The sequence below is a fragment of the Erythrolamprus reginae genome, chromosome 2 (genome assembly GCF_031021105.1).
Source record: "Erythrolamprus reginae isolate rEryReg1 chromosome 2, rEryReg1.hap1, whole genome shotgun sequence".
Classification (NCBI taxonomy): domain Eukaryota; kingdom Metazoa; phylum Chordata; class Lepidosauria; order Squamata; family Dipsadidae; genus Erythrolamprus; species Erythrolamprus reginae.
The window spans coordinates 167,828,946-167,855,347 of record NC_091951.1 but is presented as its reverse complement, the minus strand read 5'-3'; the positions used below and the strand labels follow the sequence as shown (position 1 = coordinate 167,855,347).

The 26,402-nt window shown below is 39.6% G+C and overlaps 1 protein-coding gene across 1 annotated transcript in view; it reads right to left on the bottom strand.

Annotated features, from left to right (window-relative positions):
• The window catches only part of PRKCA (protein kinase C alpha), a 230,974-nt gene that overhangs the window by 194,494 nt on the left and 10,078 nt on the right, over window positions 1–26,402 (bottom strand). The window contains exon 2 of the mRNA XM_070740327.1: window positions 19,070–19,101. Coding sequence (XP_070596428.1) covers window positions 19,070–19,101 — 32 coding nt within the window. The remainder of the gene's footprint in view (window positions 1–19,069; window positions 19,102–26,402) is intronic.

Sequence of the window (26,402 nt, the reverse complement as noted above, 5' to 3'; positions counted from 1 at the left end):
CCTCATCAAGATGTATTGTGCCACTGCATATAAAATACATGTTAGGTACATTTTGTTGAACTAACTGTTTTGTGCCACTGAAGTTTTTCAGGGCCCATAGACTTATCAGGCAATAGAGATCAAGCAAAGGAACAGCAACCTTTTTAGGTGGCAGGCATCCTAATGCAATGTGGTGCAAAGTAAAAGGTGTCAAAAATACTATTGGGGTTCTCCATTTGTAAGTCTAAGAAAATTTGTGGTGCCATGTAGTGATGCCATGGTTGCCAGATGGCCAGACCCTTCAGTAGCCAAAATGCTCGCCCTGTTTACTTGTAGATTCACTATATCCACACACCCAGTCATTAGATTCCCTGATAAACAGCATCATCAGCAAAATGGATTTTTCACTGGACTGCAGAGCAAATGGAACAACTTTTTAACCACTGGAGACAAAGCAAGCAAAAAAAAAGAGGGAGGGAACTCTGTTGTATAAAGCGAGGTCTCTCTTGCCATCTGAGACATGACATCATGATAAGCAGCAAAGAGCCTTTATATAAGCAGAGGTAGGTTCCTCCCAGTTCAAACCAGTTCACCCAAACTGGTAGCGACCTGCTGGTAATGTCACGATGACATCCCCAAGTTGGATCAGTCGGTGCTGGTCAATGGGCGCGACCATCTTTTGTTTTTTAATTTTTAAAATTTATTTTCTTCTGTGCATGCAGAAGAATTTTTTAAATATTTTTTTAAAAAAAATTGGTTGTGGTTTTTTTGCACTGCACAGGTGCGGCCACATGTCATGGGAGGAAGCAAACCAGCAGTGAGATAAGTTGGAATGCACCCCTGTATATAATGTTCTATCACAGTGAGTGATATTCTAGGGTCACAGATGTGATTGAAATGAAAGACCATTACTGTGGTTACTAAGCTTACTAGTGCTTGTAAGGTTATGAAGTCCAGATAAATAATTGCCTACCCCTGGCCTAACAATTTCTTCATTATGAAGGTTAAATTCTTCAAACTCCAAAATTCTGATAAAATATAACTGGATCCTAATATAACTCCTAATATTAGGGCCAAATTATGTGTTTCTGGAAATCAAAAGAGGTTTTGCTGTAATTGTTTCTTATATTATCTATTTAAATTCTCCTGAATTCCTGAGCTATTAAATATCAGCTATTTTTTTAAAAAATTCAAAATTTCCTGTTCCTCCATGTCATTCATTGCAATAGATTTCAACGTTTCATAGGTTTCAGCTAATGTGTACAATGTCAGCTCAAAGGGAAGGGGGCATGTGAGGTCTAATTCCATAAGTGTTCTTTTCTGTTTCCATTTTGGTACGTGTTCCTTCTATTTCTAATAAGTGAGGCAGCCTAGCAATCTGGGAAGGAAGGCAGAGGAGCTAAGTCTGAGCAGATTCAGGCAGAACAGAAAGATGAGATCAGTACTCTTTTGTTTGACTGCAATCCCTTTAAACTGTAATGGAAAGGAAATTGAGGATTGGCATATGTTTCCTCCAGGTGGCATATTATGGGAGACAGAAAGCTTCGGTTCCTACAAACACAGGTCCTTTCTAAGCTAATCGTGGAAAAATCCTTTAATGATATTATAGCTACAAGAGAAACAAAGGCTGCAGATATTTTGAGATGTCAGATTTCAAGGCAGTAATAAATTCAACGTATTTAGCTCCTCCACATTGTACAAGTAGTCTTCATCTCACAACATTTTTAGTGACCATTCACAGTTGCAACAGCACTGAAAAAAGTAACTTATGACTGTTTCTCACACTTAAAATCAGCAGCATCTCCATGGTTGGGGGATCAAAATTTAAACACTGGCAACTGATTCAAATTTATGATGGTTGCAGTCTTCCAGGGTCATAGGATCACCTTCTTACAAGCAAATTTAATGGGGAAGCCAGATTCATTGAAAAATTCACTTAACAATTATGGCAAGGAAAATCATAAAATGGAGCAAACACGACTCAACTGTTTTGCTTAGTAATGGAAGTTTGGGGTCAATTGTGGTCATAAAGACGAGGACTACCCACATTTCAAAAAATATTTTAAAAACTTAAGACAAAAATTGAACTGCTACAATGAGGCTGATTTCTAAAGTTACAACTGTGTCCATCAAATTCGTGCCACATTTATTCATTTATTTAATCACATTTAGAAAGCCATCTATCTCCATAGGCAGTACAGGACATTAGAAACTGCCAGAACCATAAGAAGAAATGAACAACGCACAACCAGAAGAACAAACATAAAACCCATGGCTTGGAGACAAAACCAATTTTCAAAGACTTTTTAAAATAGGATTGCAGAGAAACATACAGAGGGGTATTGTTCTGGGGAAATGGGCACTGTCAATCCCGAAATAAAATAATTCCACAGACATATACTGTATAATAAAGTAAGTTCAAACATTGTACTGACTTACAATAGGGTTGGGTTGGATTTCATGAAGCCAGTCAATGTTTATTCAATAAACCATAAGCTAACACAATATTGTATGATGCCAGCTATGATCTTTTCAGAGATACCCAATTGTTCAGGAAGAAACAGAGGAAGCTCATTTGAACATATCTCCATGTTCTTGCAACATAATCACCATCTAAAAATTGTGGTCAAAGCCAGTTACAAAATTCCAATTAACCAGAAAGTAAACTATTCCTTTTTTTCAGTCAGCCAGAAGTCAGCTTATCTCTTCTTTCTGTCTGTGTTGATGGCGCACTTCCAAATAAAGTCATGAGTTACAGTATTGCTATTCACAATTTTATTTTCTAAGTACAATAAATAAATTGATGCTGGCAGTTGCGTTGCCAGGATGGCAGTATCCCATTTATTGCTGCTATTTGAACAAAAGAATATTGAGTTTAAGAGGGCAGGTGGATGTATGTGTACAAAAAGAGGAACCTATGGTTACATTAGCTTGGAGAGGTCTTTTGATAATCACCCCAGATCTAAATTTCCCTCAAATATAATTTGGTTGGGGAAATTAATAACATTGCATTCCCTTTGAACAAAGCAATAAAAGGTTTAACTGGGCACTAACTAATTTCAATTTGGATGTATCTCTACTATCAGACTTAATGTAAAATATGAATAATGTATGTATCCAGCAAACGTATGCTCACCTCCTAATAAACCAGAAACAGTTTATGTATTCAGGTACAATGGAGGACAAAGTCTAAGATACCTAACTTCTTATTTGTTCCTCTTTTCATGGCTGTTTTTGCACCTGCTTGTTCTTCCTGACCTGGCAAAGGTGAAGGGTTACTACACCCAGTAGTATACGCAGCTCCACCTGTAGCAACAATTTAAACTATTTTTGAAGAGTTAAAGCTACATCTTCCTAACTGATTGTAAAACAATCCCTGTCAGTGTTATAGACATTATTTTTTCCACGGTCAAATTGTACTAACACCATTTACTAATATAACACCACTGTAGCTTTATAAAACAGAAGTACTCTATATATTTGACTTTTACCCTTTAAAACAATGGAGGATTTTTTTCAAACTTCCTTGAATTTTACATCTCTGTTTGGGCATTGCCGCAAGCTGACTCACTAATATGCCACTACTGTAGGCATCAGACTAGAAATTAAAGCCAAACATCTTGTAATGAAGATAATACTATTTTGAAGCCACTCAGTGCAACTAACAAACTAGGCTCATGGACTCACCAAAGAGCCCTGTGTTTGTTCAAGGAATGTCCATTTGCATAACATTGTAGATACAAGTCTACAATTCAAACATAATTAACTTTTCATTAGTATATAGCCAATGGTTGTCAGTATTGCAAACCTAAGAAAATAAAGCAGTTTCTACTAATCATTAACAAAGTTAGACAAAAATTCCCTAAACTATATTGGTCTATAAAACATTATTTGGCACTCAGGCATGAAAATATTTTAGCCCTTGATTAATACAATGGAATAAGAAATCCAGTACAGTATTACAAGCACCTCTACTTATGTACTTTTCTAGATAAGAACCGGGTGTTCAAGATTTTTTTGCTTCTCCTCAAGAACCATTTTCCACTTACAAACCCGAGCCTCCGAAACTGTAACTGGAAAAGGCAGGGAGAAGCCTCCGTAGGGCCTCTCTAGGAATCTCCTGGGAGGAAACAGGGCCGGAAAAGGCGTGGAGAAGCCTCCGTGGGGCCTCTCTAGAAATCTCCTGGGAGGAAACAGGGCCAGAAAAGGCGTGGAGAAGCCTCCGTGGGGCCTCTCTAGGAATCTCCTGAGAGGATACGGGGCCTCCACCCTCCCTGTGGTTTCCCCAATCACACACATTTATTTGCTGTTACATTGATTCCTATGGGGAAAATTGCTTCTTCTTACAAATTTTTCTACTTAAGAACCTGTTCACGGAACAAATTAAATTTGTAAGTAGAGTATATGTACACATACACACACGCACGCACCCAGTGGTATTAATAAAATAAATAAGCCTTCTCTAGGACTGCTTACTAATCTGATAAAGGACAGCTGATAAATATAAAATTGGGCGAGATAAAAACTGTGCATTAGAAACTTCATGCTGAAATCTTCATGCCGAAAATCACTGAAATCTCACTCAGGTGTGTGCCATCATATGATATTTGGCTTCCAGCGTATGTGCAGAAGCCGAATCTCACGCCAATGCACGTACCCGCCTACCAGCCAGCTGGTATCTTGGACTGTCGGTGTACCTAGGCGCACCCACAACAGCTCACGCGGATGCATTCTGGATCACGTTTCAGGGGAGGCCCCATGTAGAGTGCATTGCAATAGTCTAACCCTGAGGTGATAAAGGCATGAACTAGTTTTGGGCCTACCTGGATCGGGAGTCACTGCTCACAGTCACTCATGCCCTCATCACCTCGAGGTTCGACTACTGTAACGCTCTCTACATGGGGCTACCTTTGAAAAGTGTTCGGAAACTTCAGATCGTGCAGAATGCAGCTGCAAGAGCAATCATGGGCTTTCCTAGATATGCCCATGTCACACCAACACTCCATAGTCTGCATTGGTTGCCAATCAGTTTCCGGTCACAATTCAAAGTGTTGGTTATGACCTATAAAGCCCTTCATGGCATTGGACCATGTTTCTAGGACTGCCTTCTACTGCACAAATCCCAGCGACTGGTTAGGTCCCACAGAGTGGGCCTTCTCCAGGTCCCATCGGCAAAACAATGTCGTCTGGCGGGACCCAGGGAAAGAGCCTTCTCTGTGGCGGCCCTGACCCTCTGGAATCAACTCCCCCCAGAGATTAGGATTGCCCCCATCCTCCTCGCCTTTCTCAAACTCCTTAAAACCCACCTCTGCTGTCAGGCATGGGGAAATTGATTCCCTTGGGCCATTCCCACTTCATGTATGGTTTTTGTCTGGGATGACTGTTTTTATATTAAGGGTTTTAAATTGCTTTTTAACTATTGGATTTGTACTGTGTTTTTTGTTGTGAACCACTCCGAGTCTCCGGAGAGGGGCGGCATACAAATCTAATAAATAAATAAATGACCGTGAGAAGAGCCTCCTGGTCCAGGTAGGGTCACAACTGGTGCACCAGGCAGACCTGTGCAAAGGTCCCCCTAGCTACAGCTGAAAGATGTTGATCCAATCTCAGCTGAGAATCTAAGAGGACACCCAAATTGCCAGCCCATTCTGAGGGAGAGAGTTGAACTTCTAATCATTTTATTCTTTGTTCTATGTTCTATATATTTATGAAATTTATATAGCCACCCAATTCATGGGATAAGGAAAACCCCAATTATTTTGAAAACCTCTGATATTTAGAACGAAGCAAATGCTGGCATACAGGCAGCATCTCACCAGATCAAATGCACATTCCATTTGCCCCATCAAATGTAAATTCAATTTCCCAAGACAAGGATCCTGATCTATCACTTAGTTGAGGAACCAAAGCTTTTCTACACGTCTATGGAGATTCTGTCATCCAGATCATGGTTGTCCCAAAGGTGGTGTTGCAAGAGGCAACTGAACTTTGTTTTTTCTTTGAAGACGTTTTGCTTCTCATCCAAAAAGCTTCTTCAGCTTCTTCTTTATTTATTAAAGGCAGTCTCTCTGTCTCTTCCTCCCTCCATCCCCCCACTCCAGGGTTAGGTTCTAACTTACCTCATTGCTGGTCTTCTTCCTCCCATGCCACCATGGCCTCCCACACTGCATGCAGGTGCAATGCCGAAAATTAGCTTAAAAATCCCCCCCAAAAGAGCAGAAAAACAAGATGATGGTGCATGCACAGTGCCAGGAACATGGCTTCTGTGCATGTGCAGAAGAAAAAAATTAGCAAAAAAAAAATTTTTTTTCAAAAAAAAATTCACTCAAAAAGATGACAGCATCCACAGACCAGCACCAACAGAACCGTCTTTGTGATGTCACAAGCAATTTGCTACTAGTTCTATAGAACCGGTGCAAACCAGGAGGAATACGCCTCTGCCCCATTCCAACCACTCTCACACACACATATATATACAAACTGCAAGTCTCCTTGTGCTGCCTCATCATGACAGTGGTTGGGGTGTGCTCCTGGGAGGAATGAGCAAAGAATGTTGAAGGTTGTATGACTAGAGTAGTGGTTCCCAACCCTTTTTGGCCATGCACTCAAGCATCTCTAAAATCCTGATGCCCCCCACCCCATGACATAATTCTTACTATTCAAAAAGTGAACTCTACACATGCAGAAGAAGCCTAAAAGGCCATTAACTTGGTTTAAACAAGGTTCCAGTTGCCCTCATTAAAAATCAAATTGCCCCCACATTGGGACCCAGAGGTCTAGAGCAGCGTTTCCCAACTGGTGTGCCGCGGCACACTAGTGTGCCGCGAGACACCGTCAGGTGTGCCGTGACGAGAGGCGGCGGAGGAGAGTGGGCGGATCGGGCAGGCAATGGGGCAGGGCGGAGAAGCCAGGGGCGCGTTTGGCCGGAGGCACCTACTGCCGCACCTCCCTGCCCCTGCCTCCCCACGGTGCCTCCGGCCAAATGCGCCCCTGGCTTCTCCGCCCTGCCCCATTGCCCGCCCGATCCGCCCACTCTCCTCCGCCGCCGCCTCCTGCCTTGGGGCGAGCAATCCGGGAGTCCGGGACTGTGTGGCTTTGCGCCATGAAGAGAAAACGGCCGACTTTTCCCTGCTGCCGTTTTCTCTTCATGGCGCAAAGCCACACAGTCCTGGACTCCCGGATCGCTCGCTTCTCCGGTCAGCAAAGCCATCTGCCCAGGAAAGCGCCGCGCTGGCCGGAGAAGCGAGCGATCCGGGAGTCCGGGACTGTGTGGCTTTCGGCCGGGCTAACGGGAGGCGGCGCGAGGCCGGGCGCTGGGAACGTCTGGGAGGGCGAGGAGGCTGATGGCTGCTGCGCACTCCACTCTCTCTCCGGCTCTCTCTCGCTCTTTCTTTTTCTCTCTGTTGCTGGCGTGGTGAACGAGAGAGAAAGAGAGAGAGAGAAAAAGGAGGGGAGAGAGAATGAGAGAAAGAAAGCAAGAGAAAGAGAGGGAAAGAAAGCAAGAGAGAGAGAGAAAGAAAGGGGGGAAGGAGGGAGAGGGAAAGACATAGAGGGAGGGAAGGAGGGAGAGAGAAAGAGAGCAAAAAAGAGGGGAAGAAAGAAAGAGGGATGGAGAGAAAGAAGGGAAGGAAGGAAGAGAGAGAAAGAGGGAGGGAGAAATAGAGTGAAATGGAGGAAGAGATATTTTTTTTGTCCAAACTTTTCTTTAGCCCCCCCGCCCCCCCTTCAGTGTTCCCCAGAATTTTGAAAACATGAATAATGTGCCGCGGCTCAAAAAAGGTTGAGAAACACTGGTCTAGAGTATATTTTCCCAGCAAGGTCACCTGAGACATTAATACCACCTTAAACAAGCAGGCACTTATATTAACTAGCAGTGTCATAGGAAAATGCAGGAGACAGACAAGCATTTTAGTAATCCTGCAAAACCATCAATTCCTACTGTGCAGGAAAAGGCAACGGTAAACCACTCCTGTGTTTTTAACCAAGAAAACATGACTAGAAAATAGAAAATGGTGGGACGATATCTTGCAAGATGATGGGTCCCTCAGGTCGGAAGAGCTGAGGATCGATCAGAATACAAATGATGTTTACAAAGTGGTTAGATTAAAACTATCAGGATGTCTAGTTGTTAATGTTGCCGTACAGGAAAAGAAAATCTGAAGCTGTAAAGGCGATAGGAACATGAAATGCAAGACGCATCAACAACAGGGAAGCTCAACGCAGATGAAATGAAACGACTGCAAATTGACATCTTCAGCATCAGCAAATTGGATCAGATTGAGACGGTGCAATTTCAGTCAGAAGATCACACTGTTTAATACTCAGGACATGAAAATCCAAGAAGGGTGAGCATTGCTCTCGTGATTAGGAAGGTTACAGCAAGGACAGTGCTTGGCTACAATGCAATGAGTGAGCAAGCGATATCATTAAACTTCATGGACAGCCCCTTTAATATGACGATCATTCACCTTTGTGCTCCAACCACTGATGTGGAAAAAGAACAGGTTGGTGAGTTTTATTATTGCGATTAATTTGAAATTGAGGGAACAATGCGAGCAAAAGGTGCTGCTTGTGATAGGAATCAGGGATGCCGAAGTTGGAGAAATGAAAGAGGAAAATATACTTGGAGGGCTTAGGAATCCAAAGAGAACCAGGAGACCAGCTTATCCAACGGGTTTCTTCATGGCTAACACCTTTCAGCAGCCAAAATAATCCCTTTATAGAGGGACAGCACCAGAAGGAATACAGATAGGATTACAATTGAGCCCAGCATGTACGGTGCTGAAGGAGACAGTTGTTAAGTGAACTTTGCCCCATTTTACGACCTTTCTGGCCACAGTTGTTAAGTGAATGACTGCAGTTGTTAAGTTAATGGCATGGTTGTTAAGTGAATTTGGCTTCACCATTGACTTTGCTTGTCAGAAGGTCACAAAAGAGGATCACATGATCCCACGACAATGAAATCATCATAAATAGGAGTCAGTTACCAAGATCATGACTATGACGCTACTGCAATGGTCATCAGTATGAAAAACAATCATAAGACACTTTTTTTCAATGCCATTGTAATTTGATTTCTACATAAAGGTGGGTCTCAACTTCCAACAGTTCCTTTAGTGACCGTTTGAATGGTCTGTTGGAAACTGAGGCCCACCTCTATGTAGAAATCAAATTGATTATATTATTATTATTATTTATTAGATTTGTATGCCACCCCTCTCCATAGACTTGGGGTGGCTCACAGCAATAATAAAAATAATGTACAATAACAAATCTAATATTTAAAAATATCTAAAAAACCCTTATTTAAAAACAAGACATACACACAGACATACCATGCATAAACTATATAGGCCTGGGAGAGATATCTCAATTCCCCCATGCCTGACGGCAGAGGTGGGTTTTAAGGAGTTTACGAAAGGCAAGGAGGGTGGGGGCAATCCTAATCTCTGAGGGGAGCTGGTTCCAGAGGGTCGGGGCCACCACAGAGAAGGCTCTTCCCCTGGGTCCCACCAGACGACATTTTTTAGTCAACCGGTCCTGGAGAAGGCCAACTCTGTGGGACCTAACTGGTCGCTGGGATTTGTGCGGCATAAGGCGGTCCCAGAGATACTGTATTCTGGTCCGATGCCATGAAGGGCTATATTACTGGTAAAAGGAGGTGGAGAAATTCACAGGCACAATATGGTAAAAGAGCTGGTGCCAGATTGGAATGGAGTGGCACAAGGCTGTATTCTCTCCTTTTGTTTTTCCCAACCTGTATTGCTGTATTGTAAAAATATCTTAAGGGAAGTTTAATTGGAAGAAGATGTGTGTGGTTTTAAAACTGGAGGAAGAAACACCAATGACCTTCACTATGCTACTGGTGCTACTGTGATAACAAATAATGCAAAGCAACTGTAAGCCCTAGTAGTAAATTTTAAGGAGCATAATAAAAATATGGGACTAAAATTAAATAAAAAGAATACCAAAACTAATGGCAATAGGTAGAACAACCAGCTTTAGAAACAACACTGACGATATAGAAGAAATGGATCATGTCTGCCTTTTAGGACCAATCATCAACACTAGTGAAGGAAGAAACAATCAAGAAATATGTGGCAGACCTGCCGTTGGTAGATCAGCCAAGAAGCCCTTGGAAAAGATATTGAAATGTGGTGCCTACAAAGATCAGAATCATGCAAGGCACGATATTTCCTGTGGTACTGAATGGAAGCAAAGGTTAAAGACTTTTCAACTTTGGAATTGGAGAAAACTCCTGAAAATATTGTGGACGGTGAAAAAACAAATGAATGGAACATCAAACAAAGCAATCCAGAGTTCTCACTTGAGGAACAAATGATCAGGCTCAAATTAGTCTACTTCAGACTATTTTTGCTAAGAACTAGCTCTCTGGAGAAGATGACTGGAGAGATAGTCAGTATTGCAGATAACCCGCCATGTACCGTGAAGAAATCATTAGGTGATAATGAACATCTCAAATTGCATCCAGAAGTTTAATGGAAATAAATGCAGCTGGCAAAAATGGTATTTGTTTGAAAGTTTTCTCCCCTTCCTGAAAAACAGTAATATGACATTCTAAACAAATTACGACAACTGTTGTCCACTGCTGGTGTTATATAGACATACCAAAGTGTGCCCAATTACAACAAGCTCCATTGCATTGTAGACCAGTTACAGATTCTGAATGGTCTTCAAGGGCAGCTCCATGAAGAACATATTGCAACATCCAGGAGAAAGTGACTAGGGCATATATAGACAGGGTCAGAAGTAGGCTCTCCCAATCTAGAAACTGCAAGAGGCACATGAGCTGTGCAAAGGCTTTCCAGTTGCCACTTGCTCCTCAAGCAAAAGCTAAAAGGTTCGGGAGAACTCCAGATTGCATACAAGTTATGAGTTGGGAAATGCAACCCCTGCCCTAAAGCCAATGGTAGATAATTCTGGGATCAGAGGGGCCACAAACCCATAGACACCTGGTCTTGCTAAGGTTGATCCTGTTCTTCTCTGTCCAGACCTCTTCATCCTCCAGACACGGGGACAGGACTTTGACAACATCACCTGCTCAGCTCAAAAGAAACCTCTACTCAGTTTGAAAAAGTCACTGATAAGCTTCTAAAACAAACAAATGCAACTCTTTCACTTTGTATTTGACATTTATTCCAGTTCTCCTGGCACTACTTTTTTTAAAAAATAAAATAAAACAAACCTCCTTCTCAGCCGCTCAAATATATCCAAGAATATTTTTTAATATATTGTAAGTCATAGCAATTCACATTATTGGAGTTGAACAGTGCTCCAGCTATTATTATATTAATACTCCTGGTTAGGTTTGAGGCAGAGAAGCTAATAGTACTATGAATGCCTCTCAATTCTCTGATGAATTCCACTGTTCTCCTCTAAAATGAAGCCAAGAGAAATAAAAGTGTATATATAAAAAGATACAGTAAAAGGAAGCAAAACACCATGCTTATTATTTATTTATTTTTATAGCATACAAAAGTATTCATGTTCTTTTCATGAAAAAGACTGAGCAGACATTTAATTTTATCTAATTCCCAGTAATTTCTTTGTCATGCTTCATATAATTTGTACTTAAATACATGTCATTAATCACATAATCACTTTGTTCTCCTGTTTGATCTGCAAAATAAGCTGTCAAGATGTGGGTTAAACTATGCAGTGCAAGGCCAAAAGGGTTGCTTAAGAAAATTTAGCTTCCAGAATATCAAAATTCTTCAGAGCAAGCAGACATAAATGTCACTGTTTTACACAGGATAAAAGGCTGCTAGGGGTTTACCAAGTTATATAGTATAATGCAAAACATAAATGCTTAATTAGAGGGGGGGGATGGTAAAAGCTGCCCTGAGTCTTCGGAGAAATAGAAATAATAAAATAAATAAATAAATAATAAAATAATAAAATAAATAAAATAATCAAAAAAGCAATTATATAAATAAGAAAATGGGATCTCCTCTGCCTCAACCATAGGTTCAACAAAAAATGGGTCTGCAGGATCGGCCAACCCTGACGCCATTTCAGAAAGAGCGGGTTGTATTTTTTGCTTGGATTAGGAAAGATTTGAAAAGTTGATGTCAAATAACCCCATTATAGGGTGCTGATCAGGAATGAGGGCTTCATCCTCAGATAAATCAAATTCTCTGAGCTCTTCCACTTCTGATAAGGACTCTCGACCTGAAGAGGCCTGGTACTGGTCCTGTTCACCGGGCAGACCATCTTCTCTTAGGGAGGATTGCTCCTGGTGGTGCTCAGGGCCTTTGGGGTGTGAAGACCCTGAGGAAGCCCTTTGTGTAATCCCACTGTGATTTTTTGTTTGATGGTCTAGGAGATCAAGACCCCCATGTTGGCTGGAATTAAAGGCTCAAGCCGCTCACTGGAGTGAAGGCCTGCAGCGGTAGGCATGAATGTTGCCTCAGCCACAGAGGACTGTTGAGGTGGGAATTGATCCCATGAGGGCACTGGATCCCTAGGGATTGGCACAGAGCCTAATAGCTGCTCACTGTTGTCATATAAAGGCAACGGTTCTCTCTGGTCATCTGGAAACCAATCGATCCAGGGTTCTCAGCTCCTTCCCCTTGAGGGAGAATAGGAGAAAGGGAACAAGATGGAAAATCTAGTTGCTGGCTACTGGATTTAGTCGCTGAAGCCTTCTGGGTCCTTGCAATGACCTTCTCAATGGCTCTGTGACACTGCTTATCTTGCTTATCTACCTTTTTGGATCATTAGTGGAGTCTGCTGGAGCCTTTTGTTTACTTGCTTTGGTCCTAGAATGGCCTACCTTGCTGCCACTGCTGGAAATAGAATGGACTGGGCATACTTCCCTGCTAGCTGCTGCTACTGAAATAGTGTTCACCATTTTGAATCAAGCCACGAGGTCTACCTAAAAAACCTCTGCCTCACTGGGGGAATGAGGATGAAGAAGAGAGTAGCCCTCCAGTATGGGAATGAAGGCTATTAAGGTCTTCATTTTGGAAGAAACTGCTTGGCTATAAGCTTGGCTAGATAAGCAGGGCAGAAGTTCTCCCTCGAGGAAAAAAACAAAATGGCGACTCAGCTCTAACGAGTCAATATGGCATCCTGCACTTCACTGTTCATTTGGTGTGTTTGGCTGCAGAGTTAAGTTCGTGGGCCATTTACCTGAAGCAGAATACAAGCAGGAGCTAGACAGGCTTCCGGAGCCTCGGGAGCTGGATCCGGTTCTGATCTGTGGCATGGTCCAGCGTGCTGTTCACCCACTCTGAATAAACTGCTCCCAAGTGCTGTGGAGCTAAGCTCGTGCGCACTAAAGTGCTTGAGCTGCCAGCCAACAGCTCCATCAGATAACTGGCTGGGGCAATGTCCAAGGGTCAGCGGTTCAGAAAATACACTCGTGAGCGCTGCCCTGTTAGGACTGTCAGTTGATAGCCTAACCGCCACTAGCATGGACCTTGGCGGAATCAGGCAAGCCCTTCACTCTGGCAAGGATCGCAATAAAGTAATCAATCCAAAAGACTGCAGCTTCTGACTCTTTGTTTGTAAAGAATGGGAAAATATACAGGAGGAGCTTTGAAGAAACATATCTAGTCCAAGATAAGACTGAGTCTAAAAAGTGGAAGTCACAGTAGGACTTTTGCAGACTCAGTCTTATTGGATAATAAATGAAGTTAACACATTCATGGATGCTTTCTCCACTGAGATGGAGAAGAAGCATTTTGCAGCCCAGTAGTAGTCCTTCAGCACAGAGGGCCAACTTCAATTTCAACTTGCATTTAGGTAGCTATCCCATTCTGACACCAGCCAGACATGCTCAACTGCCCTTTGCACAGTCTCAGCCCTTTTACTACCTCCATTTTCCAAATAGAGGTAGAATGGAAAACAACCCTGTCTTAATCAGTCAAATAACAGTGGTCTCTTTGGACAAAAGTTCATAAAATAAGCAAGGAAATTATGTAACCACCCCACAGATTTGATTTAAACCTCTCCAGGGACAGATGTAATTTTCATCACTTAAATTGCCATTAGGTAAATTTTATTTAACTACACTTTTGGAGAAAACACACATGTCCACCTTTCTCAGAATTATAATTCCCTTTCTTTAAAACTATGATCATTTTAAAGATTAAATTTCATTTAAAACCTGAGAGGAATGATTTGACCATATTCTGTAATGCCAAAGCAGATATTTACTTCTCAAGTTATTATGAGAAAAATCATGGATAAACAAACCATATTATTGAGATTAAAGATGCAAGAAGTCTAAGAAGAAGGGTGGCATTAAAATATCAAATCAAATAAAAATTAAAAATAAATAAGAACAGTTTCAACAGCTGTGACGAAAAGAAGAGTTGGTGAATGGATCAGTTCCTTGAAACTCCTCTCTGGGTCAAGGAGAGGGCTAGGATTATCCACAGCTTCAATAACTCTGAATTATTTAACACCTACTTCTAAATTTCTCACAATGTTTACAGAATTTTTAGAGAGCATGAAAACTGTACTTAAATTCCATTTCTAAAAATATCTTTAAATCATTTTTTTCTCTGTCCTGAGTAGCAAAGTACAGCAACAAAGTTCTATTTTCTCTAGGAAAAACTGATTGATTACTCTTCTACCCAAGGCATTTTTACATTTACAAATTACAAAGATGCTGCCATAGGAACCAGCAATGTGCACCATGTCTTCCACATGTATTGGACTACAATTCCCACAATACACTGTCTGGGCCTTGGGACATTTTAGAAAATGCTAGTGTATCCATTCTGGTCTTCAAATACTATGGACATTCTTTTTATAGCTCTTACATTTTACACAATTTCTCTTTCAGTCCTTATTCTTCAATCTCTATGATAGCAAATGATAACTTACCTCACTGCTGTAAAGGTTAGAGAAATAATATAACTGAAATGCTTTGGACACTGTAAGTGCTGGGTAAATGTTTGATATGCTTGGTTTTATAAGTTGACTATCTCTTGCTTGTTGCTATTTCAAGTAATATCACCTCACACTGACCTCATCTTACCATTTCATGCTTACTTCGCTACAGCTGCAAGTCTATGTATGGTTCCAAGAAGGAAACCTTCTGGACAGTTTGACAAGGAAAAAACTTGTCAGTAACTATTACATTATAACAGCGCTGTAATGAAAACCAGTAGTTTTTCAGCTACAAGCAAAGTTGGGCTGAGAAGGATAGGATGGCTGGATTTTTCATGGACAATCTTCCACTCATTCAATTTAATTTCTCTGTTTAACAGGCCACATTTATTTATTTTATTTATTTATTTGATTTTTCTGCCGCCCTTCTCCTTAGACTCAGGGCAGCTTACAACATGTTAGCGATAGCACTTTTTAACAGAGCCAGTATATCTTCCCTCTCCCGCTCTCATTAACAGTCAGTGCAAAATAATCACCACTGAATTTCTTTTGACTTGCACCCCTTAAATGGCTGGTGTGATTTCAATAAATAGGATTTTCATTTGAAAATATTTACTTTTGCTTGGAAATCTCTCCGAGCTGCCTAAATATGGCAAGAAATCGCACAGTTTATGGGGAAAATCACACTGAAGAATCTGGATCCTTGATGCTGTTTTATAAATAGAAGAATTTTTTACATTCACAGCATGGCTCAGTTTTCTGGAGATCCTCTAACAATACAGGAAGATTATTCCTAAATAAGCCACTCTTCCCTACTTGCAAAGGAAATATCCTATTAGCAGAGTTTTGCTTATAATTTAGGTTCCAAGCTAAGATATCAGTAACATTCATTCTAACTAAATACACAAATCATCTATAATGACTTTATTCCCTTCCCCAGTGCACATTAGTTAAATATATGCAATAAAGAATGCATGACATAAATCAACCAACATTTTAAAATATATGTGCTCACCTTCCCAAATTTGCCAGTGGTATCAATAAAATAATTCATGCAAAAGTAAGTTATAAAATAAAGCATTTAAAAGTTGCACATAAGTGTAAGATTGACAGTATCTTTATATTTCAGTTTTAAATCACTGAAAGGGGGCAATCAATTGCCAAAGCAATTTATTCAATCAACAGTTGTATAATTAAATTATTTCCTTAACCTGGTTATTCAAGTTCAGAATACTAGTACCAAAGCTTTTAGCACCGTTGTTCTACTTAATGGCCCTCCAGATACTGTATCTTGAAGTCCAAAGCAGGGGATTTAAAGCCCAACCTTTAAAAAAAGGGGGAAAAACCTCCACCAGATTGTCAAAAACTGTTCCAGAAAGAGGACTGTGTTGCTGGGGCTGGGGGAATAGAAAATCTTGAGACAAGGGACACTATGAAATGCAAAATTAGAGCATTTGTTGTCAATGTCTTCACCAGAATACAGCCTCAAATTGAACACAGCTGTTGACCAAATTGGCCTTAAGACTTCTGCAAATTCTCCAACACATCTGACAGTCTCAGAAAAAAAAAACCCCAGCTTTAATTCAAATAAGTTAATGCCAAACTATTAGGAGCAGCCAAAGGAGCAAGTATAAAGACAATAAGTTCCTATGGCAGCTTGGCTTACACACTGGATGTTTGCTTATATTTCACCAACAGCTTCCTGAAGCACAAACTCCAATGGAAATGTTTCCTGCGTTTAAGATCAGATGCCTCCAGAGTATAAAGGCCATGTTTACAAATTTAATATTTACAATCCAAATGTTCAAAGTGGCTCAAGTGCATGACAATAGAGAAATGTATAAACGTGCCCAACTGCGTGCTTTCATTAGAAAGTTTGTGTGGAAAAACCTCCCTCTTGGAAATCATTTTGCTCATTTGATTTATTAAATTTATATCCTACATTTCAAAGTGCTCAAGAGGCATACTTGCATGCACGTATCATTTTTTTCTTACCACAATAACAACTAAGAAAGTGTAACTAGCTCAAAGAAAAACAGTGAGTCTTTATGGTGGATCAAAACTTGAATCTTCCTGCTCCTAATTCAATAGGTGAACTACTGCAGAACATTAGCTCTCTAATGGATCAGAACAAGATGTAAAACCTAACACTTGTACAGCACTTGAAATGAATTCATACCAATTCTGACAAACCGCTCCAAAGAGAATGTATAGTAGACCTCAACTTATGACCACAATTAAGCCCAACATTTCTGTTGCTAAGCAAGACAATTGTTAAATGAATTTTGCCCCATTTTACATCCTTTCTTGCAGCAGTTGTTAAGTGAATCAAAGCAGTTAAGATAGTGATACATCGTTAAGTGAATCTGGCTTCCCCATTGACTTCACCCCATTGCCAGAAGGTTGCAAAAAGTGATCACATGACCTAGGGATCTGCTGCAACCATCTTAAATATGAACCAGTTGCATCTGAATTTTGATCAACTGACCATGGGGCTGATGCAATGGTCGTAAATGTGAAAAATGGTCATAAGTCACTTTTTTCAACACTGCTGGAACTTTGAATGGTCACTAAATGAATTTTGATTACATGACCCTAGAGATGCTGCAATTATCCTAAGTGTGAAAAACTTATATGTGACTCATAAGCCACCTTTTCAGCACTTTTGTAACTTTGAACAGTCACTAAATGAATGTTTTAAGTCGAGGACTACCCCTATCCCCTTCTCAGAGATGATAATATGACAAGGAGGTTACTTAAGGCTGCAAAGGAACTATTTGAACTGGGAACATTCCAGTTCTAACCAAGTGGCACCACATTTCTCTAACGTCTGAACATTTAATACAAGGAAAGCCATCTCCTTTGTTAGTATGTCAAGATTCAACAATACTGTATATTGCTAGCTATCAGCTGTAGGTGACTGTAATTTAATGCTCTTTTCCTTTTCAGTATCTCTTTAAAATCAGAGTTCAAATCTCCTGGCTCAAATTTCAAAACCATTAAATATAGGTTTTGTGGTGTGGCAGTTATGACCCTAGCAAGGGTTCATGCCAACAATGTTTATCTAGGCGATAATCAGGTCAGACAATCACAGGGCATGGGCTTAAAAAGAAAAACCTTGTAGGTGTCACGTAGCAATTTTCAGCTGCTACCATCAGTTGCTCTCTGACAGGATGGAATTATCAGACTAAATGCTGCTTCATTCATCTAATACAAATGGTTTCCATGGTAAAACACTCACTTATACAATCAACATTCAATAACAATATTAAACTATAAACAGGAAGAATATTGCTTAGAGATATTAATAGTACATTAATGCTCCATATAGCCATCTCAGGGAAAGGATACCCATGATAAAATTACAGGCATCAGGAAAGAGGCCAAGGCATATATTTCAAATTTCTAGCTTCGATCCATAAAATCTCCAGGCAAGAGAAAATGAAGTAAGTCTTCTCTCCAAGTCCTTTGAGGGTTACTGAAGTCTGGCCTAGATCATACCAGGGTAGATGAATTTATAGTCTGATATGTGGCAACACAGCTCTTATATTCATATTCAAATCATATGCTTCACACCTTTCTTGAATACATTAAATGATTTGTATTACTGTTAATAATGCAGTTTATGTATTATTATTATTATTATTATTATTATTATTATTATTATTATTATTATTATTATTATTATTTAGACTTGTATGCCGCCCCTCTCCATCCCAAGTTTTAAAAGTCTTCACTGCAAGCAATGAATACTGCTTTGAAAGTTTGTTTTCTCTTACGCTATGCCACAAAATAAACAAACTATAAATCAATGATCAAAGTCCAGATGAATATAAAACTGATTAATAATGGAGGGAAAAGGTAGAAGGGAGTATTAAAGGAAGCCCAACAGAGAATGAAACCACTTTTCAAAACACCCACACAGAGACAAGCAACTCCCAACAAGAGAAATGTTCTCTACCAAAATAAACCACAAAGATTCTTTTCATGAAAAATTAAAGAGTTCTCTATATGCAGATTACATGACATTTAATTTTAGGAAACTCTGCTGAAATGAAACTCTTTTGTGCATGATTCACAGTTTATGAGATAAATGATTAAACAATACACATCCTTTTAGATAATTTAATATCCTCCTTTTAACATGCCTAATTCCTTCATGAGATATGGTTCACACATTACCTAGATTTAATTATTAAAACAGAAATAGAAACCATTATCTTACCTTGGCATTGAAATCCTTGTTTTCCAAACCCCCTGCAAGGAGAAAGAAAAAAAGAAAAAACTTAGAAATACATTTTGATATTAAATTAATAAGGATCTACAATATGTTTAAACGTATTGTCAGAGCAAAATTAAATTTCAATTAAAAACAGGGTATTTTTTTTCAAATTCCTATATTCAGTTTTGAAGATAATCTATCAAGTATTGTATAATGATATAATATATCAATGTAGTGTGGAAACATTGTGATGTGGTACACTTAATTTGAGAAATAATGCAAATTTGATATTGTATGTACTAGGAGCTTAACAATTACTCTACTAACATTTATTAACATTATCTCTATTAAAATTTTGCCACAGGAAAAAAATATTTAAAAATGAACTATGGTTTATTCAAATGAAATCCATGTTTCCTTGGAAGGCACTTCTTGATTTAAAAACAAAACAAAACACACCAAGTACATTATTTTGACAATGTAATGATTCATATCACTCTCTTAGGATTCCTCTTGATGGTATGATAATTAATGATTAAACTATCTTTGCAACTTTTAAAGTCCAAAAGTACAGCACTGTCATATTTGGCTATTGAATGATGATGTGTCTCATTCAGGCTCTGATAACCTGGCATTCTGTAGATAAATTAGACTCCAATTCCCCTAGAATCTGATCCCTGTTCAGAATTAGAGGGGCTATAGGTCAATACGATATGGAAGACAGTGGACAACTTTTCTATAGAAGTTGAATATGAGATCCACAAGCCAAGATATTCAATTATCGGGAGTTTTCCTATAGTCTTATCCATCTTCCCTCCTCGTTCTTTTTCATCCCAGACCTTCTATCCTTTACATTGAAAAATACAAAAAACACTCTTGTAGACACTTACATTTGATCAGCAGTTGCCTTTGTAAGAATTCGCTGTATTACTAAAAGAATTATAATCTGAGATACACAAACACATACAGAAGCCACCAGTCATCTACGGCAGCAGTCCCCAAACTACGGCCCGGGGGCAAGATGCGGCCCGCTGAGGCAATTTATCCGGCCCGCGGCAGCCCACGAGATTTTATCAATAGATATAATAAGCTTCCGAATCTCCTGTCAACTCACAGCAGTCTGCTGCTGAGCGAGGAGGCGGTACAGAGGCAAGGGGCAGGGAGAATAGGAGGGAGAGAGAGAGAGAGGGAGAGAGAGAAAGAGGGAGAGATACAAAGAGGGAGAGAGAAAGAAAATGAGTGAGAGAGAGAAAGAGAGAGGGACAGAGAAAGAAAGAGAGAGAGAAAGAGGGAGAGATAGAGAGGAAGAGAGAAAGGGGGGATAGATGGAAAGAGTGAGAGAGAGAGAGAAAAGAGAAAAATGAGAAAATGAGGGAGAGAAAATGAGGGAGAGGAAAATGAAACAAATGAGAGAGAAGGAAGAAAAGAGAGAGGGAAGAGAGAAATGGAGAGGAGGGAGGGAGCGAGGGAAGGAAGGAGAAATGGAGGGAGTTTGTTGATTTAAGTTTAAATTTACTTGTTAATAAAGAAGTATAAATTACTTTATTACTTAATTATTTAATTACTTCTTTATTTTAAATATTGTATTTGTTCCCATTTTGTTTTTTACTTTAAATAAGGTATTGCAGTGTGCATAGGGATTTGTTCATAGGGTTTTCTTTATAGTCCGGCCCTCCAACAGTCTGAGGGACAGTGAACTGGCCCCCTGTGTACAAAGTTTGGGGACCCCTGATCTACGGGGTCATCATTTCAGAGATATTTCCTTACTAAAGAGAGTAGCTTCCCCACTTATTGTGTTTGGCAGGGAGCATCAGAAATCACTCCTCTTTGGCTGACCCACGGAACTCCCTGCCATTTTGCTGGGAAGTAGGGGAACAAAGGATGTCATGGACTATAAGGAAAATTGTGGCCCTCTCCTCATCCTGATAGGTCCTCTAGAGCCCCCTCCCCAGGGGGGGAAAGAGTGCATCCACCCACTACCAGTGAACCCCAGCTAGACCTACCTTTACTGGCAGGCATCTAAGCCCCTCCCTCACCCTTCCCTCACTGCCCACTGCCATTAAGAGATTTCACATTTTAGTCTCAGTTTCAAAGCAGCAACTCGCCTGTCAGATGGAGCCTTCATTCGATTGGATGCAAGGGTCAGAGGGAGGCGGGGAAAGGGAAAAATATGGCACTCCCATCTTCCCTTGGGACACCCAACCGATAGGTTTTCTGGGAAATGTAGTTGGAAGGTGTGATAATGCCTAAAACACTAGAAAGCAGCTACAATTCCATGAATTTCATTCTCACAGGAATCATGGATCCCAGCATTCTATATTTAACATTAATTAAAAGTAGCCATTTAAGTTACTTGGATTCAATAATTGCTGCTCTACACCTTCCAATTTCTTATTATTGCGTGCATGACATATGGTGACATATGTCATGACACGTCATATACTTCCATACTTCTGTAAAACACCCAAACTCTCATTGGTGCATGAGCAGTCTCATAAAATAACTAAAGCATTTGAATGTTGTCCTTAACCTGTCTCAAAAATAATACTACTTGATTGTTCAATAATAATCATTATAAATATCTGAGATGTATGTTTCATAATTACCTAAGAGTCACTCTATGCCCAAACCTATTCCTCTAGTAGAGAAACATTTTATCATCTGGAACTAAAATGTATTAAACTTAAAGCTTTTTATAACCCAGGCCATCAGATTCTGGGTTAATGAATTTCATTGGAGCATGCCAAATATATGGATATACTATATATCGACATGGTCAGAAAAGCGTCCTCTAGGAATACCCGAAAAACTTTCTCTTACTCCAAACTCAAAATTTGATTAATGAAGCATACATACAACAGAATACGGAATGACTGAGTTTGAAGGGACCTAGGGAGGTCTTCTGATCCATCCCCATGCTCAAGCATGAGGTCCTATACAATTGTTTGTTGCATTTATACGTCACTCACTCCAAAATGGACTCCGAGTGGCTAACAACAGTCATAAATACAACAATAGTAAAAAAAGCAATAAAAATCCAACAATAAAATCAACAATGCAGTAAAAACAGTAATATCATAAATACCTGCGGTCAATCTAATTCCAGTTCTGCTGGAAAAGATAGGTCTTAATGGCTTTCCGGAAGACTGGTAGGGAGGAGACAGTGCGGATCTCTGGGGGCAGCTGATTCCACAGGGCCGGAGCCAGCACAGAGAAGGCTCTTCCCCAAGGTCCCACCAACTGAGAAATTATGGACAAATGGCTATTCAATCCCTTCTTTAAAACATCTAGTGATGAAGCGCCCACAACTTCTGAAGGCAAATCATTCCACTGGTTAATTGTCCTCACTGTCAGGAAGTTTCTCCTTAATTCCAGATTGCTTCTCTCTTTGATTAGTTTCCAACCATTATTTGTGGTTGTATATGGTGGCCCACAGAAAAAACTGCCCTTTAACAATTCTGAGGTTCAATTCCTGGGGCTCTTTCTCTTGTTTTTTTAAGCCAACATTGGCTTTCTTTTTCTTTTTTTTAATCTGAGTTCTTTGGAGTTCATGGCTTGACTTCCACCTTCTATCTATGGCCTAAAAATCAGGTTTCCCTACTGAACTTTTCATGAAAATAAAGAGAGAAGTGATAACCAACTTGAACAACTCCAGATGGAAAAGGGCAACAGTCCCATTCACAATCTGTTCTAAAGGATTCCCCAACCTTCAAAAAAGAACAACTGGTATTAGATTGACTGCAAACATGCATGGTTTTTAAGATATTACTGTTTTACTGCATTGTTGATTTTATTGTTGGATTTTTAATGCTTATAAAAGATATAAGGACTAAGTATAGTGAAAGTTGTTGTGTTTATGATACCAAATTATTGGATGTGTATGAAAATGTTCTGAACTAACTGCTTATCAAGATCAAGGACCGTGGTCTCCAAACAGGCCTGCACTTTAATGAAAGAAGAGAAAGATTCTAACAACGAGTAATGTCACTAATTTCATCCTTGACTGAGAGAAAATATATACAACTGACAACTTCAACTGGCTTGGATAAGCAATGAAACTATAAGCACCCAAATGATGAAATACTGTTGGGAAAATGGCTCTGTAAGGCCTAAACAAGTTCTTTAACTACAGAAAAATTTCCTTGTGTGCCAAGATCTGATTTGTTTGGACCACGATATTTTCAAGAACATAATATGGATGTGCAAGTTGGACCATAAAGGTGTAGGACAAAGTGTGGGAGGGGAACCCACAAGCCTTTGAGTAAATATACCGCAGATATTAGGGATTGCCTGATAAATACTGAGAAAATCAAAGCTAAACCACAAAAAGCTTGAACGGCAAGACCAGACATCATGCTATGGACACCTCAGGCAAAGAGACCGAAATAAAACCTCATGCTCAGTCGGGTTGAAAGAAAATACGAAAGGGAAAGAGTGGCAGGGTGAAGGGTTGGTAAAATAACAGTGGCCCCTGCTGCCATCCTAGCAAGGATCAGCCATCAAGAAATGAGCACAGTTCAGGGCAACCATTCACTGGGTCACGTCGAGTTGACATTGACTTGACAGCAACTAACAACGTACGGGTCATGGGAGAGAGAGAAGGTCCCAGCGGAAGAGCAATGCTGCGTCCAAGTAAAATAGTTGCAATCCCACTGAGATATTTAACTTAGTTACATCCAGCTGCAAGGAAGAATTTTTCAGAGACCACAGAATGGTAAACAATTATGTTTCATATGTACAAGAGGCTTCTGTCGGCTTTATTTCTGTGAGCAAACTATATACGTATATATGTATATGTGTGTATATGTGTGCATACATAAATGTGTGTGTGTGTGTGTGTGTGTGTGCACAGTGTTCCCTCGCTTTTCGCGGGGGATGCGTTCCGAGACAGCCCGCGAAAGTTGAATTTCCACGAAATAGAGATGCGGAAGTGAATACACTATTTTTGGCTATGAACAGTATCACAAGCCTTCCCTTAACACTTTAAACCCCTAAATTGCAATTTCCCATTCCCTTAGCAACCATTCAGATCATTACTCACCATGTTTATTTATTAAAGTTTATTAAAAAAAATATTTATTAAAGGCAGACGAAAGTTTGGCGATGACATATGATGTCATCGGGTGGGAAAAACCGTGGTATAGGGAAAAAACCTGCAAAGTATTTTTAATTAATACTTTTGAAAAACCGTGGTACAGTATAGACTTTCCGCAAAGTTCGAACCCGCGAAAATCGAGGGAACACTGTATACCATTTGTGGCCAGCTTTTAAGTGCCTAATACACCTTAGCTAACTGATACGACCAATGTGGCAACTTTGTTTATTCCTTTCCCTAATAGTAGCAAACTGAATATAGACCTCACAGTTTATGGATTATAATTTTAGTAGAATTGACAATGCATAATTGATAGACTGGATTTTATCATGGATTTTTATCTGTTATTTATCATTTTATCCTACAACTTTTGATTGTGTATTCACTAAGTGTTTTTATTTGTTTTGGTCTATGACTGTAATAATAAATTTGAACCTTTGAAACCATAGGAGTTTAAATATAGATTATCAGTGTGTATTAATGTTACCTATCAGTAACTAGGACCACAAATTCTTTTTGGCCACTTCAAAAACAAAACAAAACAAAAGTCCTTACTTCTGCAAATGTTAGCAAGCTCTGAAGACACAAAATAATAATGCTACAAAACTATCTTTACTGATGTTGTTAAAAACAGCTATTAGTCCTTACCACAGGGTAGTACTTAAGCTTTTAATAATAAACATGATTTCTACCCACTGCCTCAAGGCAGCAGACTTAAACTTTAAAAAAATAATAATTTGTGCTTATTGATTACCATTTCTGTAATGTGCCTATTTTGAATACAAATAATTCAAATAAATAAAAAAATATTCATTGAATACATATTTAAAAATAAATGTAAAAATATTCAACATGTAAGAATTACCCAGAAAAAATAGCCAGCATAAAATTACAGATGCTTTTCCTTTAGTCCAATAACATTGTATTTGATAAATACTGGTAGTCCTCAACTTACAACCACGATTACCATATTTTTCAGAGTATAAGACACACCTAGATTTTAGAGGTGGAAAACAAGGAAAATTCTGAACCAAATGGTGTAGTAATATATTATTTAATAAAATGCCTGTGTAGCAGAATACTTTTTACAAACATGTACACTTTTTACAAACTTCAAACTTGACAGCTTTAAGACTAGTGGACTTCAGCAACCAAAATTCCTCCTCCAGCCATGCTAGCTCAGGAATGGGAGTTGAAATTCACAAGTCTTAAACTTGTCAAGTTTGGAGACCCTTGCACCCCTGACTCCTAGCCCAGGGGTCATCAAACCTGACAGTTTTAAGACTAGTGGACTTCAATTCCCAGAATTCCTCCTCTAGTCATGCTAGATGGGGTAATTAGAAGGCAAAACCAGATCCACTTTTGAAAAAAACAGACCATTTTTCACAAAAATTAGGTAGGCAAAGGATCTGGGAAGCCCGCAGGGAGCTCTTCGGTGCTATGGGATGGCAAAAATGCCCCCATTTTTTGTGGAAAACCATTTTTCCACAAAAATGGTTTTCGACCATTTTTCACACAAATAGAGGCATTTTTGCCTTCCTCCCAGTCCCCAGGAGATCTCTGCAGGCTCCCCAGACCCTTTGCCCAACCCTTTTTTTAAAAAAATCAGGCAAAAAATGAAACATTTTGAAAAACCAGGGACATTCAGCACCCAAGAGCTCTCTGCAGGCAGGGGACAGGGCTTTGGGGCAGCAAAAATGGCTACATTTTGTGTATAAGACGCACCAACATTTCCACCCTCTTTTTTGGGGGGAGGAGTGTACATCCTATGCTATGAAAAATACGATAAACCCAAAATTTCTGTTGCTAAGCAAAATAGTTGTCAAATGAAATTTGCCCCATTTTATGACCTTTCTTGCCACAGCTAAGTGATCCCAGGGACATTGCAACAGTCATAAATATGAATCAGTTGCCAAGTATCTGAATTTTGATCATGTGACCACAGGGATGCTACCTTTTCTACTTTAACTGTGAGAAACAGTCATATGTTTTTCCCCCATTTGTAATTTCAAATGGTCATCGATAACAAATGGTTGTAAGTTGAGGACAACCTAAACTACTGATTAACTGAAACATACTGTTTAATGATTGCTAGCATCCTTGATAAATTGTAGTAATTAAATGTCTTCTGAGATACAATCTTCTGTCTCTCTTTCTCTGTCTCCCCATTTAACCTATTTGTTCTAAGAAGAGAGGCAGAGCTAATATAAGTACTACTTTGAGCTTGTGAAGTAAAGGTGG